Genomic DNA, 22,390 nt, shown 5'->3' on the forward strand with positions numbered 1-22,390 from the left:
CAGAAAAGTACATGTACAAAAGTATCAGACAATCGCGTATATGACGCAAGTTCAAAGACGCGGTATAATTTGGGTCAGTGTGTCTTGGGTATATGTACTTACATCAAGTGGTTGCGAGGTGAAGATGTGTGTACTCTTGGTGGAATTCTTCGGGATTTTAGTCGCTGTGTGCCTTTGTTTACTCGTTTCTGTGGCATGGCATATTCATCGACAACATCAAAAGTGTGATCATCTACCTGGGCCTCCCAGGGACAGGTAAATATATATAAAAGAGAAACATATTATAAGTTACACACTGTATTTATATTACAGTTTCTACATGATGCTTGTCAAGACCCGAATCGTTTTCTCTTTTTTTATTCCTTCCTCTTTTTCTTCTGCTTCTTTTTTCCACGCCATGAAATGGTCTGCGCTGCTTCTGAAAAACTAAAATGCAAATAAAAGATGAAACTTGGCATGTGTAGACATGTCGGCAACCTTTATGATATGTAGGTGTATATGCCATAGGGAGCAATACAGTGACTCGAAATAGCATCAGTTGCGACGGCGGGGCTAGTTTTGAGGACTTCTGTAACGGCCCCTGTTACAATTAGAACTTTGTTGCTAACCTACAAATCATGCGGATATCACATGTTGTGCATGATGCTTGTTTTGGTCCTTGATTATGCAACATGTTTAGCCTCTGGTTTATTTTGAATTTTATCAGTTTTATCAGTTGTTATGGTCGGTAACGTCATTAATAGCTGAATCAAAGGAGTCAATCTGCCTTGAGCGTCCGTTCTATCCAGGTGAGAAATAATTCCCAATTTTCTTCAATTCAATTGCGTTTTGATATATCAGCAGCTTCCTGTTTCTTTTCCTCTGCCAAAGCAAATGTAGACGTATTGTCAGCTATTACTTGACATAGGAATATTTTCCTCAACATTATTCGTGCAAAATATAACAAAGCATGGATTTAAGACTGATCTTTGTGCAACCCTAATTTTAAGGTTTACATTATATTTAGATCCATCAAAATCATCCACTTTTTAAGATAAGAAGAATATTATTAAGTTGTTTTTTTTTGCTCTCGTACTGTGCATTGGAACTGGAATTGTATGGCAACTTTTGAAGCAAAACTGGTATATGGAGACTTTTTTGCAGTTCAGAAGATATATTAACGGGTGCGACTTAGACAATATCAGATTTTGAAGAATGCTAATTGAATTTAGAACGCAATTAGACAAAATATTGCCTGCAATAATTACATGTACAACAACGAAAATAGAAATAGGCAGTAGATAACGTGTTAGGGCGAGTAGAATAAAGCGACATCACGGTGAAGCTAAATATTTTTATGTCATGTTTTCAAATGCTGCATAAATATATCAATTTAGAATGGTGTGTCATCTTTTTTTTTTTCTATTTTGTCCAAATATTTTATTCCCCCCAGCCATTTTTTCATAAATATGTATATACATATACTGCTTCCAAGCAGATATATATATACATATATAACAAATTTGACACACAGAGACACAGACAGACAGACAGACAAACAGACAGACAGACACACAGACACACAGATACACAGACACACACACACACACTCACACACAGACCGACACATAGACACACAGACAGACAGACACAAAGACAGACACACATACACCCAGACACACAGACACAGACAGCGACAGACACACAGACAGACAGTACATGCATACATGTATACATTGAGACAGACTAACATACATCGAATCAGATGCATCATAATGCACGCATAATTTCGAGCAGTTAAGAAACAATAATAAATACACTGTGCAAACAAGTCAGATGTACATATATATACATACACATGTGTATGAATATTTCTATGTCATAAACTAGTGGGTACAAATACAGATTTAACAGTACGATATTTCCAATACCCAGTATACACTAAACGCTTCAACAGACGCTTCAGTGCTTCCATAGATTTTTGTGTTAAAAAAAATTGCGTAATATAAACTCGCTTTAAACTTCTTATTCATCACGCATCAGTGGGCCGCATGTAAACAGGTATGACACACGTTTTTGACATCGGTGATGCTAGGGGCCAAAAGGAGGAAATACAAATTGTACAAACAAAGGGGTGGGTGCTTTAAACCCCTAAATTTATAAAGTTCAAAATTAAGAGGAGTAGGCCTACTGATGAATTTCTAGTCAATTTCATTAGTAAAGTGTCTATAATGTACAATAATAATTTAGTCAGTAATTCAGACAAGTTGGATTCCAACTGTTAGGCCCCTAGTAATACCGCTGAGTCATTGAAGAACAAAACTGCTGTATGGTGCAGTTCAACTAATTGCTTTTGCATACTGTGTCTATTACATTTTTTCAAAAGGTATAGTGTTCATCATACAGGCCATGACACAATTATATCATAAATAGACGAGATAAATGATACCCACCACAGACTGTCTTCTGTGCGTACCTTCACAATAAAATAGCTTGTAAAGCCATTGTGGCGGATTACGACCATCTCGTGTTGTCGTGTTTGAAATGTAATTGAATAATCAATTTCTCCTTAGAGTTTATACAATAATCACTTGTTTGTTTTCCTTCGAGTTCTATCACAGGATCGGTGATATCTTTGAATACTTTAGTGTATTCCTTTACTGGCAATTTCAGAGAAAAAGTTCAGCTAAACAATTTTCCCCCCTTGGTTTTAGAAATCATTTGAACATAAACCATGTTTTATTGCAATTTTATTTGGAGAAGGGTACGATATCGATACATTGCACAAAGCATACAGTCACAGAGTATTATATATAATATAAAAATGATAAACCGAATCATGACAAGTTTTAGATAAAATGTAAATCTCGCTTGACTAACAAATGCCGTGCCAGGTGACTGCATTTATTAGTGTTTGATTCTTTGTGCACACACTAAAACTTGGCTCTTTATTCAGTAACGATACTGCCCTCATTTGTATACAAAAATAACATTTTAACGCTTAAGGTTTACGTCATATATTGAGGCAAGTGTTGTGAATATTATATAAAGTATATATTGACTCGCCGCCTTATAATGAATACTGTGCGTATAAGTCCCTTAAATAATATGCACCAGCAATGGAAGCCTTGAATTATTAATTGAATTATAATTATACTAGGTAGGAGTTACTATGACGTGACAGTGTAGCGCAGAATGACTTGTGTAGAAGTATACCTAACCCAACATCGACCATACCCCTCGCTTTTTTTTTTACTTTCTTTCTTTATGACAAGAATAGTATCATAGGCGATTGCAGTAATCGTTATATATTTAAATGCCATCCAGGGATCTCACTTGGGATCTATGGTTTACTAGTATGGTATACTCTACCAAATATGATGAAGAGAAAAAAGTCAGTAGAAAGCGGCTGGTATGATGACGTATTCAGTAATAAAAACCAGTACTGGTGGCGTAACAAACCTGCAATGATAAGATATTTCCATATTATGAATGCTTACACGGTATCTACCCATAATAGCGTTAAACCGGAGGTGCTTGTTCCTCACCTTCTGGTTGGATGGGTTCTGATTGATCTGTTGCCTGTAAAATTACATCATTTGGTGTATATATAATTGGGTCAATCTCGGGAATTTCCTGTCGACAAGTAAATCAATTTCTTCGTTTTTTCTCGTCCAACATAAGTGAAATATTTGTATATGGGATTCAAAAGTCTTTTTGCAGACTTTATATAGGGGTTATTTTAGCTGAGTGAAGTTGTGCATGTGCACCTTTCGTATTCCTATACTACTCCTAATAACTGTGTCTTTAATATATCATTTCTGAAAATAATAAGTTAGATGAGACAAGTCAAGGAAAGTAACTCTAGCAACGTAATTAAAATCACTGTTAGTACGAAACAGCAGAAAAAACTGATCTTGTGTTTTAAATTTCATCGCCATGATAGGGATCCTTAATAGAGTTGTGGTGCTAGTCTTAGTGTCCGTCTCTGCCAAAATGAAAAAAAAGAGTCTCCGGACAACTTTGGTTAAAATGCTCGCTTAAAAATGTGTATGTGGTTTGTTTATTCATCAAAGACCCCTACCTAAAATACTAATCCTTATTTCTATTCAAACAATGAATAGGATAGCGTCGGGTAATCATTTTTCTTTAATGAAATGTTTTCAATATGTGTCATGAATGATAATATTTATTTTTAACAAATAAATAGTATTATGATAATAATAACTTACAGACTGAATTTTGTTAACCAAAATTGCAAAATAGGAACACCAAATTGCTTTTTTTTTACGGACACCGCGCTTTCGTTCAATAATGTAAACGTTTTGTTTAAATTCAAATATGCTTCGTTGACAACCGTTCCGGAAAATTAGTTAGTTTAGGTTTAATTTTGTTTAGCTACCTATTGACAGCTGAGGTCATTTAAAGACGTGCCTCCATGTGTGAAGTGCATGCGTGCTTGCTTGTGTGTATGCAAGAGACGGGGTATGTAGGTATGCTTGCCTCCTTGTGATAGCGTGGATCTGATGCCGACTTAAGTTTTTGTCGGACCATGCCTCAAAGCATCAAAGCAAATCCCCAATTCTGCAGGGGGGACCCGCATTAGTCGCCTCCTAAGATACATGCAGTGGGTAACAACCGGTGTATTCTTTTCCAAATCCCCCACCTGCAGGGGTGCCGGAAAATGAATGATTTTTTTTATGATATTAACCCTTTCCATCACGGTCCTTAAAACTAAGTTCTTTGAAATATGAGAATGCAAGTAAGTAATGAACAACACATATATCGTTTGAAGCTTCTGGAGTGGACACATCCGGTCGATCGAAAAGATGGTTGCTGCTGGTGGCATTATGGATGACTACCTAATAGAAATGTGAGTAAATCATTTAAAATAATGTAAATACTGAACAATATTTTGACTGCATTTAATATGCATGTCATTTTACTATGCTAATAAATTAAGGATACCTATTTCAAAATGAACTTAAGCGAGTGTTTAAATTGATGAGTGAATATTATCATTGGTGTGTTTGTTGTATGTTACGGAATAGGGATTATTTACATGTTCTTCCCTGATATATTATGCTACTCAGTATCATAATATTTATTTTTCTAAATTTGGTTATTTGATATTAATATTTTATTAAAAATCATTTTAGTAATGCCTTTTAAGAACTGGTCTAATTACGACAATTCTAAAACTATCCAATTAATTTCAGTTCCAAAACTCATGGACCGGTTTTCCGTCTCTGTATGTGGCATCAAGTTGTTGTCTTCGTTTCAGATCCGGAATGCATAAAGGTAAATCTTATTTGATTAATTTTTATATACAAAACAAATCCAATGAAGCATTGCTTAAAATTATATATAGAATAGATGTTCTTTTTCATTTATGAAACCATCATACACCATCTTACACATGTGCATTTTGAACGCATCATCTACAAAAACTAAAAATTATCACAAATTATATCCGAATTTGCTTAGACCAACACTAATCCGGCAAGCTGTGCATCAACCTTGCCTTACGCATGCTCCAAAGCCGCTGCATGTGCTCGTCAATCACCACTACGCGTTGTTCCCCCTTTCTGCTTTGCGTTTGAATTCAATATGTTGAAGCTCAGTGTGAACGGCAAATCATTGACCTGACCCAGATTAAGTTGTCGTCGATAGTCTCAATAATATTGCTTCTGTACTTACTATACAAACACTGTAACCAGTCTAGGTTTAGGGGCAAAGTACATCCCCAAATAGGAAATGTACTATGCTTACAGACATAACAACTGGTTTGCCATAGAAACTACACAACCTTACGCTGTTATACAAACGGTCCATACAGGAATTTGGAATTATGGTCATTATAACATACTTGATATATTTTCTCTTGTTATGCATAAAGTACTTGATATTGTTTAATAAAACATTGTGCTTCTCGTGTTGTAGTTAAATAAGAAACTGGTCTTGTTTTAGGATGTTCTGGTAACTGGAAATCATCCAAAATCGAAGCGGATGTATTCTAGATTGAGCAACATGTTTGGTACAAGGTAAACAATATATATGAGTGTGTTCACGCAGCGTTATTTTCGGTGTTATGTAAAACAAAAAATCATTAATGCAGTATTGATTTATCAGGTCCAAAAATTATAAAAAAATATTCTTGGTATATTCGTGTATGCCGTGGTAATAATATTGAAAACATTTTGATATCAAGTGTACATTAATTATTCACATCTCTATTTCACTGTTCCAGGTTTATTGGCAGGGGAATTGAAACGGAGGTCGATAATAAGATCTGGGTTCTGCAGCGAATACAGCTAGACCAATGGTTCAAACCACAGTAAGATATTTATTCAACACCAAGACAGTTCGAAACACTGACGGTCTGATGTTTACAGATATATATGAATGATGAAAACATTTGAGTTACAATCTCTAGAGGGAAGAATATGAAAACATTTCCTGGTATAGATACTACATAAACCCACTGATTAGAATTTCGATATGGTCTTTCAAACCTAAATCAGCATTCTCACGATTACGGATCAAAGTATGTCGTTGATAAAGCCTACTAGTTTTACAGTACAAAACTACTCTTTATCAACCAATTGGTGGTTGTTTAGTTTGTACATTCAACGTACGTGAATAAAGTTAGATACATAAGCAAAACTATAAGTGTGTAGCATACTTGGTGCCATTGGAGGAACTCTACACTTTGTTTTAAGTCAGTGAATATCTTTAGAATAGAGCAGTGAGAGAAAAAAATATAACAAAACAGCATTCCGTGAAATCCGTCAGACCGAACCGAACACGAAGTTGTCATCTATAAATGGTTTGATGTGAGTTAGGGATGTACTGAACATGAAGTGTCTAACACTACACAATAACTTTATATCCATATTCTAAACGTTAATACAAAACATTTCACATATATTTACATTTTTTTTATATATTTAACATATTTATAATTTCAAGCATGCATAAATAAAACAAACTATTGAATATTGCATCGTTTGACACAATGTGGTACGACAAGACATTTATCCGACATTTACCATGCTTGCTAAACGTTCGCTTAACATAAGTTGATTGAACCAAAGGAGCGTATTATATTTCATTTCCTTACTCAAATGTCATCTTTTGCTTTCATCCAAATTAAACTACACTATCAGGTCCTCACATGTGTTCGGCAACTAATACCATTTTTCGAACGTAAAAATGTTTATCGATTAAGTGCAATTCAATGTGCTTGGAGTGTTATAATTGAAATTGTTTGCTTTTGTTGTTTTCTTAATAGTTAAGTTAACGCAAAGGTGTTACAATGAAGTAACTTAAGAGAGCTTTATTGAAGAACATATATTCATAATGTCAAGATAAAAAAAAATGGGTAAGCATACGATCGGAGAAATTACTGACAGCAATAGGTATACACACATGAGTTATAACAACCATATTTGAGACGCCGTGCTATGCTTTTTTTCATAGATTGAATTCCATTACTTTCCTAAGAAGTCTGCTTGTGGTACAATTCAACATAATATTTTACACAGAATAAGACGATAAGGACATGTATTTTTACATACATTCTTTTCGCAAGTTAACATTTTTCTTTTACAACTTAAACTTAATTTCGAAACAAGGAAGTTTTCATGGCAATTACTTGACAAGTAGACAACTTGTTTGACCTCTTTCAGCTACATTCGACAACTTGCATCTGAATTCAACGAGTTTGCTGATCGCTTCGTAGAGTACCTTGAAACCAAAGCGAACGGCAAGACAGAGATACACATGTTGGATACGTTTAACAAACTGGCGATGCATCTGTTGTATAAGGTTGGTCTGGGAGTAGCGTTTGTTATAATTTGATGTACAATATTGGACGTGATCATGGATTATGTATTGTTTATTTTAAAGACATTCTACTGTAAATTGTTATACAAGTTTGTGTGGGAGACGGGTAAATCATCACCTGCTGTACAAGGTTTGTCTTTGATAATTAAGAAATATTAAGCATTTGCGCGTGTAAGTGCTTTGGTGGCGCAGCGTATAGCGCACTCACCTTTCACCAAAACGGCCGGGGTTTGATAAAAGATATTGGGTCACCTGCCAGACCACGTGGGTTTCACCGTGTACTCCAGTTTCATCCCACATTAAGACCCTCTGCGCGCTTCCATCCGGACCAACAAGAGTGATTAAATAAGTTGGAATAGCTTGTTTTATAATTGTAGTGAAATATATAAAGTTTTTATTATACTGAGCGTGTATTATCATAGTCTATATATAACAAATGTAAAAAATATCATTCACGAAGGCTGTTTAGTCCTGAATTAATTTTTTTCTGCCCTTTTTTTTTTTTTTTAAATGAGAGCGCGTACACATGTAACCTCACTCGGCAGAGTTCATTGCAAGTCGCAATAGGCATTTTGTTTAGATTTACAAAATACGGAAGGCGTTTGGAAGAGCGTTGCTCGTGTATGTTTTTTCTTTTTCTTAAAGTGATACAGGCACGGGCATGCCTGTATTAATGTCCAACATAACATACCTATTAACCAACGAAAAGTGTCATATAAAGTGGACATAACTCATGATGATTTCTTTACTATTGCATAACATTGAAATGTGTTTATATATACAATCATGACGATTATAATGTCTATTTCAAACTCCTAGTTTCGATGTTAGAGAAGAACTCGTTGTTTTTTACATTGTCCTGCCTTCTATTAAAAAGAATGTATACTTTTCTGGCATATTGGTTAAAATTGTAACATAAGTATATTCAAAACGAGAAAGAATAGACGAAACTAAGGATATTCTACGCCTATACGGAAAAGGTTGCAAGAAGCTAGTATTACGCTGTCAATTAAAGGTTTATTTCAAAACTCGCAAATAGTATATATATATATATCTATATATATATCATATTATGTGAATATGGCTGATTTTTTCAGGTAGCATCCAGTATAGACCTGGGACCACTAACGGATGAGAACCATCCCTTTGTAACGAAAATGAAGACAACAATTACAGGATTTGCGACGCTTTTGTCAGACCCTTTGGTAGCTGTACGTATAAAGCCTAAAAACACATATGAAATGCTTATTCTTCCAGTTCTTTGACGTTGGATTGCGTTTTATTTAGTTTTGCATCTAACTCCATTTTTGTCTTTTCGCTTCCTCTTTGAGTTCCCGAATTGTCCTTGTGTGTTTACACTTTGACATGGTATTTTTTCAAACATCGGTATGTTATGTATTTTCCATGCACCTTATCCTGTTGTAGTGCAGTATCCATTATGGTAACGACTTGACTTTTAATAAAATTGATGTAATGGCGGTAAAGGACCTTAAGTACATGTACATCTCAGTGTTATACTTTTATTCTACCATTTAACATGAAAAATGTTGCTATGCTCTTTCAGATAAATCCGTTCAAATGGAGATTTCGCCGGGATGTTCGAGATGCTATTAAATATATCAGGCAAAGCGCCAGACAAATGATGACAGACAGAAATGTAGCGAAACGAAACGGCGATTATGTTCCCCACGATCTGTTGGAGTATATAATGGAACTAAAAGGTACTTCTCCAGTACAACATTTCTTTTAAATCAAATCTATTTAATTGGATAAGATGTACAAAAGGAATGAGCGCAAGCATTGTCTATCGACGTCCTATCGCCGGTGAGGGTTTCTGGTCTTGGCTCGGAATACAAAAGACTGGTCTTTGTTGAAATTTGACATGGTGATACATTGTGATATTTAGATTGCATTACAGGGTTTACAAGATTCTAAGTTCAGGGTCAAGATCACTGTTAATAATTATATACCACATGGCGCGGCCCTTGCTGACCTTTGTAAGTTTATTATAATAAATAACAATGACATGATCGTATAGTTTATTATAATTAAGGACAAAGAGATGAGAATGGTCCTTCTTTAAATACAAATATACTATACTTATTTCACAAACGTCAGCAATTATTGATGCACACAATCAATTGTGTTTTGGTTCCGAAATTTTGCTTAACCTTTGTCGTTTAAATTTGTGCCGGTAGATGGTTTAGTAGTGATATAACAACAACATTAAATTGTTTCCGAGTGAAAATTAGGCAATCATAAAACCTAAAGAAAGAACAGAAAATGTATCAATGTATTGTTACAGAAAAACACCCATCAAAAATGACGGACGAAATATTGTTGGATAATTTTCTGACATTCCTTTTGGCAGGTAAGTATATACAATTATGAACTGTAATGCTAAATCAAATTGATCCAGCCTCAGTCAGCTGTGAGTGGTGAACGTAACACACACACACACACACACACACACGCACACGCACACACCAACCCACACACACACACGCACACAAGTGAATGCACCTTAACAAAACGAGTACATAGAGTGAGCTATGTTTAAAGTAGTTTCAGCTCTGTTGTGATGGTCCGTGTGATTTCATCTCATCTAAACATTTTTTGTCTAGGATGGCTTTTAATTAATGTATATGATAGCTTTTAATTACAAAACATGAATGATTGATTTTTTAATTTAAAAAAAGCGAAGAGTAGTTGACACAATCATGTTTTGCATGTCCCCAACCTTACAGTTCTATTTAATTGTTTATTATATCACACAGGACAGGAAACAACCGCAGCCACCTTAAGTTTTATTATTATCCTTCTCGCAAAGAATCCAGAATGTTACAAAAAGTGAGTTGCAAGATCAGATCACATAATTTTTAATTAAAACATATACAGATATATAGCAAGGCTTCTGTAATAGGCACAGAATAAATTCCATAAGATATTAAATTTAAGGTATATTGCTAAAATAATATCGTTCCAGATTAATTATATTGCCTTTTCGAACTTTTGAATTTGATCAAGCTGTCTTGATAAATAAATGAATGAAAGAGGAATAAATGAACAAACAATGATGATGTTTCTTTGTAAGGCTACAAAAGGAAATTGATGACAACATTGGCGCAGTGTCTGTGGTCACCCTGAATGAGCTTGAGAAGTTACCCTACCTAGATATGGTGCTAAAGGAAACACTCCGGCTTTATCCTGTTGTTAAGGTTTCCTTTAGAGAGACAACCACTGACTACAAGCTTGGCGGTCACCATATCCCGGCCGGAACTGACATGGTAGTGAGTATACCTTTGTATAATTTGATCAAATTCCCATCGACAACAACTTAGATTGCAACCGCAAATACCGCAACCAAAATTGTAACGTTAGCGTATGCGACTGTAATAAATCTCCACGACGGCACCACAAGTTCGTCCTCCCATCACGTTGGGTCAAACAAGACGCATCTGACAACAAAAAAGGATCCCATGGGCTAAGCAGTCGTGGGTGGTGAGCCAGAACCCCATTCTTGCATTTATCTTAATGATGACGTCGTTTCATACGGAATCAGCGTATGGCTGTCGCGCACGCAAACGACTGGAGTTTAAACGGTCATGTCTGGTTTGGCCACTTATTCAACGGTCTGCAGGATTAGCTGAAAAACACTTTGTCTCATAGATAGCTTACCCGTATGTGACGGAGGAGTAGCGCTACGTGTGTTTAAACGGTACCACTGACGATGAATCGTCATTACAAAACAACCATAATGCTGTGCATATTAGCATTTTAACTGATCTAATTGTAGCTATCAAATATTTCTCACTGCCCTCTTTCGGCAGTGTCGGTATTGTACAATATCAATATTATGACAAACCTTTGTGATTTGTTTAGCTAGTAGTTCTATTATGTCTAACAACTGATAGGTTGCATCCCACGTAAATGTACCAATGAGAGTCGTGTAAGACAAATAGGAATATTACAACTTATAACTTCTAAGAATGGTTTGCAGAGTTTTCAAGAAACATATTATCATTTCTTTTTTCCCGTGGGTATGTTACTCGAAAGATTCATAATATTTTAGGTTCATATAAAAGATTTTTTTAGTTCGTGTGTGTAGTTATGAATTATTCTTACAGATAAGTTTCTACGCGACGTCCAGGTCAGAGCAAAATATAAGACAACCCTTGGATTTCTTGCCGGAACGATTCGACAACGACAGTTCAGAGAGGTAAAAAAAATAATGTTTATGTGATTGATGGTTAGTTCAATATTTAATGTCTTTTTTGTCTTACGACACAGGCCGTTTTCGTGGTCATGTAATAAAGATGGATTTATTCTAAGACCACGATCGCAGTCATACTGAAAAGACCAAAATGATTAGTTTAAGCGGTTCTGCAATGGCATCGTGACTGATGTAATATACAGTTATAGAATGGGTATGAGGGAAATAGCACATTTATGGTCCCCCGAGGTGAAAAACTATTTACCGAGGCGGCGAAGCCGTCGAGGGGAATAGTTTTTCCCCAAGAGGGACCATAATTTTGCTATTTCCCGAATTACCCATTCTATAACTGTTTTATTATAACGAAACAAATTATTGACCCAGTAAAGGCAGTTTAACAAATGGATTTATTTATTCATTTCCTTTTACAATTTCAAAGACTGAAAGAGAAAAAAATACAATTGGAAGTACTATATGCATCGTCGTTGATGATAACTTAATTTCTAGCATTCAAGAAGTGTTTTTATAGACTGAATCTCATAGTCATCATTGTTTTCCTACCATATCTAGATCTAGTCCTATCCACTTTTTAAAAAAAAGAGCTTGCATGACCCTACTCGTCGACACTTCCGGCATTCCGTTCTGTTAAATAAGTTTGAAGTGAAATCACTGCAGTCTTTATAACAGCTTTTGTATTTAAGTTACGTTTAGCGTCCAAAATCTGCTGCAACTCCTCTTTACATCAACAAAACGGCCTTCATCGGTGGGCATTTTCACTGTTGTCATTTGGTTCTGAAAATGTGACGTCACGAGCGTCACGGAGAAGGCCCCGCCTACCCATGTTTTCATTGGTTGAAATCTTTTGCAGGGAGGAGTCCTAATTTGGGGAGGGAGTAGCTCTCAGATGGAGATATTTAAGTGATTTATGGGAAAAAGCAGATTTTATCGTATTGTTTTTATATAGGGAAAACTCAGTAGAGGTATAATAAGACGAGTTATTGAACCAGTCGTGAATGTTAATAGTTAAAGCTTATATACGCACGATTGCTAAAAATCGAAGGTTAATGCCCACCTGTACGCAAGACATTTAAAAGTCGCAGGTTAAAAGGGCTGTTATATTTAACATTTGACCGAAGCACTTACCATGACATTTTTAGATAACAGAATAATAATAGAAGCCAAGTCTCAAACCCAGATTTGCATTCACTCAAGGCTTGCCCGATTCTTCGTATCTTACAGCGTTTGGGATGGGAGTTTGAAAAGGACTTCTTTATTCACACGGTAAAAATTTAATTCTGAACGTCTATTCTCCTTTAATCACAATTTTGTAAATAAAATTATCTCTTTGTTTCATCTTTAATATTGATGTTATATATATTTCAGAATAAGCAAATATGCGGTCACACCATTTTCAGCCGGACCCCATACATGCATCGGGAAAAAATATGCAGAGGTATGTATTTTGTTTTCGAAGGGTTCAATTAATTCATTATATAATTTTAAAAGGTAATAGAATGTGTTTAAAACGATAGATATATGTTAATTATATGCAAAAATCACCAACTTTGCTTTTAGCACCATAATCAAACATTATTTTATAAACATTGGATATTTTGTATTGTAATTAATCCCATCGTTCACCCTCGTAACCAATTGTCAGTTCAATCATGATGGTTCAGCGCGGTTTTTGTCCATTAACTAAAATATTGCAAAATCGACACCAACAATCTTCATACCGTCAATTTTCCGGATTTAAACCAAACCAAGTAACGGAAGATTAGCCAAGTTATGTGATATGGAATGGCAAATATGACGATAACACATTACAAATTAAACTGATTTTTACTGTTGTGTGATCGTGCAACGCAGAGTTCGGTTGATCAATGTTACGGAATGAATAATAAAATCCGAGTGAAATAAGGTACTTCTTATAAGTATTTAATATCCGATCGCAATATTTGACACTTGACCTAACCCTTCAGCACATGTAACATATCATTGCAATGTTAAACTGTTGATAATGGGTTTGTACTGTCAGCTACAGAACTGCATGTAATACATTTACGTAGTGAATTCAATGGAATCTCAAAATATAGTTCATCGGTGATTTGACAATAATCAAACATGACTGAAACTTAACTGTGTTCATTGTGTCTATTACGCTTTGTGTTGAAATTTTACACCTCCTTCACGCTTGACTACATAAAATCAAGCAATCAACCCATAAAGCTGACACACATTTAAGCATTGTTCTTTATTAAGGTACACAAACCTGGATAAAAATACTAAAAACGCTAATATAGACGACTGCTGACAAAACTGTATTTAAAACGCAGCAAGATCCAGAACCATCACAAATCTTTTTCAATAAGTTTCATCAGTTTGGAAATATGTTATATCAAACGTATTGCAACGTTTGGAGGCCACTTTGTCCCTTTGTCAAGCTACATATGTATTACTGAGCGAGCGATTTGTACTGTTTATCTGTACAACGAAATGACAGAACTGCGTATTTCATATGTCACTCGACATACCATACCATTCTTTGACACGCTCAGCGTTCGAAAAGAAAACGGCACGATCAAAATATAAGTATTCCGCAAACCGACAAACACCAATCATTATTTGGCTTTCAATTCGTACCATCAACATTTGTACACCAAATCTCGGTATCGTACGTACATTCCTTGAAAAATACAACAACATCATCACAGAGTAAGACGATAGACACAGAGGGGGACAAAGCACAGAAAAAAGACGCTCTCAACCGTTGTGACTACCCTGATTGATCAAACAATAAAGTGGAAAAAAGCAGTAAAAGAGGAAAAAAACACAACATGTAAAACCAGAGATAGAAGGAAAGAGACAACAGTAACCGAAATGCAGAAGCTAAGTCACAATGTATAACAATACCCTACGTGAAAGGAAAATCTAAGGCGTTTGCCTGGGTGATGAGGAAACACCATTCCAACACCCCGATGAGACCATTGACAACACTTAGACAGTTACTTGTGCATCTCAAAGACAAGATTGACATTCTAGACAAAACAGGAATTGTATACGAAGTTCCGTGCAAAATTGTCAGCAGTCATACAGGAGAAACTTGGAGGAAATTTGGTACACATTTAAAAGAACATCAAAAGGACGTAGAAAAAATGATCAACACCCATTTAACCAGAAGCACAGGCAAACCATCCGCCGCCAAGTATAATAAAACGGCATTATAGATTATGCTGACACCAAAAATCACATTTCGCGATCGTTTATTTAGACAATATCACAATAATTAAAATGGAACAACATAAAATACTGCAACAAATCAAACAAGCTATCAAAATCTGAAAAACTCAAAACATGAACAGGGACAAGGTGGACACCATCTGAGTCATCTGTATGACCCGATACTGACCCGACGGGATGGATCCTATATCCACAACCTGTCATTAACACTGTACACTCTCTATCGATATGCGAAACGTCCCGGGTCGTGTGACATATAAAATATACAATTTTGCTTGTAGTAATAGCTTTACAAAAAGACCAGTCGGTCTTGAAATGTTGCGACACGTTTGGTACATACATTAACCGTAATACGCACGGTGTTTGTTAATATCCCTTCTTGCAAACATCATAAAAATGTTTACTGCTGGATTAGTATTTTGAAAATAAATGAATACCTTTCTGGTTAGATGTTTTTGAACGATATTATTTAGAATGACCAATTTCAAAATTTACATCGATACAATTAATTGTTTCATTCCTTTACTCAACAGATGGAGATGAAAATCATCATTGCCAAGATCATGCAGAATTTCGACTTCGAACTGATTCCCGGACAAACTAGTGAGGTACAAGGCAACGTATTTATACAACCGAAAAGTGAAGTCAAGTGTTTCCTCCGGCCGCGGAAAACGGTATCAGCGTGATGAGCAAAACCTTTGATAACTCTCATGTGTCTAAATGCATCGCTAACTGGTTGCAGACACGCAAAGACACACTTCCAGTATCATTTTTAATGATATTTGGTTATATCAAAAGCGAGAACAAAATCCAATATCTCAATTAAAACAAAACACACACATGCTTGTTTTCTAACATGTGTTCTAGATTAATGGAGATAAGAAATAAACGGACAAACAACCACTGAAACGGTTATGTCATGGCCCAGACAGTAATTTATGTTTTGGGTCCGCATTTGCTTTGGCAAGGTGAATACATCTGAAACAAGGAGCAGTTGTAAAACACATCATAGACTTAAGAACAGCCCGTCTGTCTGAATAGAACAGTTATAATCATTGTTGTTATTATGTTATCATGAATTGTAAATGTATTGTTTTTATTAATACCCCCAAAGGAAAAAAGATCTATTAATTGTTGATCTTTAACTTATTTAATGACAACTAAAACATTTTATTTTGATATATAACTAGTGAATGTCGCATGAAGGCAGTTTATGAAGGATATAAAGATAACGAATGACAGCAGCCTCGATAACACTTGTGAACGACTGAATAAGGCCTTGGATCACACGTAGCTATTAACAAATTGGCCTTGGATCACACGTAGCTATTAACAAATTGGCCTTGGGTCACACGTAACTATTAACAAATTGGCCTTGGATCACACGTAACTATTAACAAATTGGCCTTGCATCACACGTAACTATTAACAAATTGGCCTTGGGTCACACGTAACTTTTAACAAATTGGCATTGGATCACACGTTACTATCAACAAGTTGGCCTTGGATCATACGTAACTATTAATAAATTGGCCTTGGATAACACATAACTATCAACAAATTGCCCTCTGATCACACGTAACTAATAACAAATTGGCATTTGATCACACGTTACTAGTAAGAAATTGACCTTGGATCGAACGTTACTATTACCAAATTGGCATTGGATCACGCGTCATTCTTACCAAATTGGGCCTTGGGTCACACGTAACTATTAACAAATTAGCCTTGGATCACACGTCACTATTAACAAATTGGACTTGTATCACATGTAACTACTTACTAATTGGCATTGGATCACACATCACTATTTACTAATTGGCCTTGGATCACACGTCACTAGTTACTAATTGGACTTGTACCACACGTCACTATTTACTAATTTGCCTTGGATCACACGTCACTATTTACTAATTGGCCTTGGATCACAAGTAATGATTAATAAATTCGCCTTGGATCACACATAACTATTAACAAACTGGCCTTAGATCACACGTAACTATTAACAAACTGGCCTTGAATCACACGTCACTATTAACAAATTGGCCTTGGATCACACGTCACTAGTTACTAATTGGCCTTGGATCACACGTCACTATTTACTAATTGGCCTTGGATCACACGTCACTATTTACTAATTGGCCTTGGATAACACGTAACTAATAACAAATAAGCCTTGGCTCACACGTCACTATTAACAAATTGGCCTAGATCAAACTTACCTCTAATTACGGCCAAATGTATATCTGTTAACGGATGTGAGGTAAATAAATGTTTGTTGAGTGCATATTGGAATTGGAATTGGTAGTGGTAATTGTGATGAACACGTAGTTTAAACGTGTTCTCTTGAAATTGAGATCTTTTTCACGTGCTGTAGTGATGTGTATTAGAACTCCACATTAATGAACAGGAGTTGGATTAGTTTGTGGGGCGTTATCAAAGATTGCTATTTAACGAACTACTGGCACACAAACTCACCGCACGTGTGTCAAGCCATGGAGATGTTACGGAATACCAGTAGTAATGTATAATTGCATACTTCCAAGAAAATGTACTTACCAAATTGATTCCATATATCAAAGCATGTATTTGTTACTGTACACATAGTATGCTCTAGAAGAAAGGGCAAGTGAAAATAATAAAATATTTATCATATGATCTATTTAGATTTTTGTTTCTTTTACTTGTATTACAAAATTTGAAAATCAATTATCACACATTTTGAACATCGTTTTATTATTATAGTTTTCAATCAACTCTATGTAAATTAGTAATTGCCTGATTGATTAAAAATCAGTTTAATGTACTTAAATGTCATAAGTGTCTTATCTTATACGGGATGTTTCCCTTATGTGAAATTTGATGTTTGTCTAATGTTTAGAAGTAATATTGTAAATAAGCTAAATCGGACAGAAGTACTTTATTATGTAAACGACAGGTGGACCGATGTAAGACAAACATTTGTTGTCCCCTCAGATGTGTAGCATTGGGGTAAAAGTGGTAAAATTGTTACAAAAAAAGGATGCAGGTTTACCGAACTACTCGTCGAGTTGATTTAGCTCTTTCATGTCCAGGGGGTGTAGGATAGGGAAATTCCATCCTTGGGGTTTTCAAAATGGTGCAAAACTCTAGGCAAAGCCTCGGGATTTTCCCAATTTGAAAATCTCCTTATTTCGTCACTGTTCTCCTATTGTGACATCACGTACGTAAATTTGGGTGTATGATAAAAAAAAAATCCCTTTCTTACCTCGGACTGTTGTCATATACGGACATTCTCTCACATTTTCTTTGCTCCTTCAACTTTTCACAAACATTTATGGATATCAAGCAGTCATGAAATGATATTTCTAGTAAAAGCAATACTGCAAACCAACATACTACTTTCCTAATAACATCACCTTTAGCATTTTTGGTTATTCACCACATTTGAATCTTGTGGCCTTGAAAGAAGTTCAAGACCATGTTGAAGCTTTAAAGCACTCCCAACATGCTACTTTTTGGTTATTCAAAAGAAGACATTTTTTTTCACACCTTTGACTCCAGTTTCCTTGAACTTTGGTCAACGTCATTATTTGAAGATATTTCAAAACAATCCATCCCAGGTATCTAATGGCTAAATATTACCGTGCGACCCTTTTGTATTCAGAACAAGTAGTTTTTTTGTTTTGTTTTTTAATATACGACCTATGTGGCCTTGAAAGTAGGTCAAGGTAATGCATTTGAGGAAACTTTACAGCACTTTATCCAAGGTACCTACTTGCCAAATATCATAACCCCGAGTCTTTTTATTAATCAGAAATTCAAAATTCAACAAGCACAACTACAGACCATGGCAAATCTAAGATTCCTCGAGTGCGTTTTGAGAAACAACACAGACATGGATTGTTTAAGGACGGACAATGGACTGTAGATGAACGGTAATTTGAACAGCACACAACTTGTTCGTGTTGGGCTAAAAGCTGTACAATAAGTAATACCCCCCCCCCCCCCCCCCTCCCCCCTTAAAAGTGGAAGACACAAAGGTCACCAATAAACATACTCATCTGCGGTGGTGGTGGGAGGCCCTCACCATCCACTTCCTTCCACCGTCCATCAGTATAATGAATTAAGCGGAAGACATAGTCTAACAGATATAGGAATTTTTCATACCTTTCCAGAGATTCGGCAAATGTTTCTTCAGAAATTTCAGGATATACTTTAGAGCGTCTTACTTCATCTTTTGGGGCTGCAAGTGGATTGCCTTCCAAGCAAAGTTCAGAAGATGATACTGAAGGCACGGTTTCAGCATCATAGTAGATGATGTCATCATTCAGGCAAGGCTCAAGCTTGCCTCGAAGCTCAGTTGGCAATATCACAAGATCATCTGCATTGAACTGCTTTGTTTCTATATCTGTCTCAATATACCTCACTAAGGAGGCATCACAATGGTAATCACTACTGTAAACTTGCCAATCTTCACCCTCATTAGAGTCTCCACTTGTCTACAAAAGAAATCAGAGTGTTTTACACACGTTTTAGATTATGCCAACATAGACAAGTAATTTTGAATCCACATTGATATAGTGATGGGCAATCCGATTAAAATCATCATCGATAATCAGTCTGTAATCAGGTTTGGTTTGGTTGGTTTAGTATTGTTTAACGTCCTATCAACAGATATGGTCATTTAAGGATGGGCTTCCCTGTGTTCAAGATGCATGCGTGAAGTGTATGCGTGTGTGTTTTGGGAGGCTGCGATAAGTTCGTGTTTGTCTCCTTGTGATAGCACGGAACTGATGCTTTATAGAGCTACCTCACTAAAACATACTGCCGAAGACACCCAGCAGAACACCCCGTCCAGTCACATTATACTGACAACGGGCGAACCAGTCGTCCCACTCCTAAATTGCTGAGCGTTAAGCAGGAGTAGAAACTACCATTTTTACAGTCTGGTTTGTCTCGGCCAGGGGACAGAACCCAAAGTCTTCCTCACAGGGAGACATTAGGAGGAAGAAAGTTGCTTAGAAAGAAGAAAAAAGATAAGATCTCAAATCTAGTCGCCTCTTATGACCATGCAATGGGAGCAGCAGGTACAATTATTACGCTCTACCTACCTGCAGGGCAAGTCTGTAATCAGAAGTAGTGTACTAATTTTAAATTGATAATCAATAATCAATTTATAATTTTTGGAACTACATACCCAAATAAATATAAAGGGGGGGGGNGGGGGGGGGGGGGACTTAATCACAACATGCTCAAGCGTTACCAATAAGAGGGTTTTTGAAGGGTTTTATTTCGACCTGCAGATCCTGTGTGTTCGGAGTGCATGATCCGTCGGTACGGAGCAAACCACTGACCATACCATGTAAAATTGTAATGAACTCCAAAGATTGCGAATAAGGTCTGCAGAAAAACGCTGTCATGTCAGATATCGATCCTGTAAGACACAACATATATAATAGCGGATCCAGTAGGATTGGAACATCCCCAAGAAAAAAAAAACACATACACTTTATCAATTTATTTCCCTCGGGCCAGAAACCTAAACACACCAGTTGTTTTACTGATCATCTACATGAATTTTGCCTCTATATATCTGCACTCTTTTAATATATATCATAATGTAGCAACGAATAAGAAAAACATGTAGTTTTAGGTGCATGTAACTCATAGCTCCTACCTCCCCTATCTCGTAAACAAGATACTAGATGCGACTCTTAGATATTCGCATGTAGACGTGTCTTTCAGATTCACAGAAAAAATGTGATCAGCTGTCATGAAGAATATTTGTCTTAATATTGTCTCTCTTTCAAATATATACCATTTACAAAAATATGATATGTAGAAAAGGATTCAGAAACGAGTGTACAACAACTATACTTAACGTGTTGCAACAAAACTTTTCCGTATATTTTACATTGTTTTGTGGACGTATATGTGATGCTAGTTTATTGTTCTGGCCCTCAAACATGGAGGAGCTGATCCGGAGGTGTAACCAGTCCATATATAGTTGACTCCCAGAAGGCACACACTAAATATGATGCGGTACAAGAGGAGATACAAGGGGCCAGGTCCAGTGTCATTGGGGGAATATCCCGCCTACAGCGACCCTCCAGACGATGGAGACGTGCACGGGTGACTGTATATACCAAGAAACAAAAGCGTTTGACCCCTGTGACCTTGAATACGGACAAAGGTAATTCATTTGAACAAACTTGGTAGCCCTTCATGCCAACATCTTTCTGGCCATATATCATCACCCTGGACCTTTTGGTTATACAGAAGAAGTCGTTAAAAGGTTTTTAAGACAATTGACTCATGTGACCTTGAATGTGGACGAAGGTCATTCATTTGAACAAACTTGGTAGCCCTTCATGCCAACATCTTTCTGGCCATATATCATCACCCTAGACCTTTTGGTTATACAGAAGAAGTCGTTAAAAGGTTTTCAAGACAATTGACCCCTGTGACCTTGACTATAAGTGAAGGTCATTTGTTTGAACAAACTTGGTAGCCCTTCATGCCAATATCCTTCTGGCCATATATTATCACCCTCGACCTTTTGGTTAATATAGAAGAAGTCATTTGAAGGTTTTTAAGACAATTGACCCATGTGACCTTGAATATGGACAAAGGTCATTCATTTGAACGAACTTGATAGCCCTTCATCCCAGCATGCTAATGACCAAATATCATCACACTGGACCTTTTGGTTTTAAAGAAGTTGTTTAAAGAGTTCAACATATTTGACCCCCGTGACCTTGAATATGGGTGAAGGTAATTAATTTGAACAAACTTGATAGCCTTTTATCCAAGCATGCTACTGGCCAAATATCAACACCCTAGACCTCTTGGTTATTTAGAAGAAATAGTTTAAAGGTTTAGACATTTGACCCCCCAGTGACCTTTAATATGGATGAAGGTCATTTATTTGAATAAACTTGCTAGTGCTTCATCCTAGCATAATATTGGCCAAATATCATCATCCTGGACCTTCTGGTTATTCAGAAGAAGTTATTCAAAGAATTTAACATATTTGATCCATGTGACCTTGAAAATGGGCAAAGGCCTTCATTTGAACAAACTTGGTAGCCCTTCATCCCAGCATGCTACTGGCCAAATATCATCATC

The 22,390-nt window shown here is 36.2% G+C and overlaps 1 protein-coding gene across 1 annotated transcript; it reads left to right on the forward strand.

Annotated features, from left to right (window-relative positions):
* Positions 1–17,934, forward strand: LOC110462790 (cholesterol 24-hydroxylase-like). The gene is made up of 14 exons (XM_021516965.1): positions 1–255; positions 4,775–4,852; positions 5,199–5,280; positions 5,950–6,023; positions 6,230–6,316; positions 7,671–7,809; positions 8,925–9,038; positions 9,392–9,548; positions 10,133–10,198; positions 10,605–10,677; positions 10,922–11,117; positions 11,955–12,046; positions 13,424–13,493; positions 15,814–17,934. The coding sequence occupies exons 1-14, from the start codon at positions 41–43 to the stop codon at positions 15,964–15,966; spliced, it is 1,596 nt and encodes a 531-aa protein (XP_021372640.1). The 5' UTR covers positions 1–40; the 3' UTR covers positions 15,967–17,934.
* Positions 17,935–22,390: the final 4,456 nt, after the last annotated feature.

Source organism: Mizuhopecten yessoensis, unplaced genomic scaffold (genome assembly GCF_002113885.1).
Source record: "Mizuhopecten yessoensis strain PY_sf001 unplaced genomic scaffold, ASM211388v2 scaffold10831, whole genome shotgun sequence".
Taxonomy (NCBI): Eukaryota; Metazoa; Mollusca; class Bivalvia; order Pectinida; family Pectinidae; genus Mizuhopecten; species Mizuhopecten yessoensis.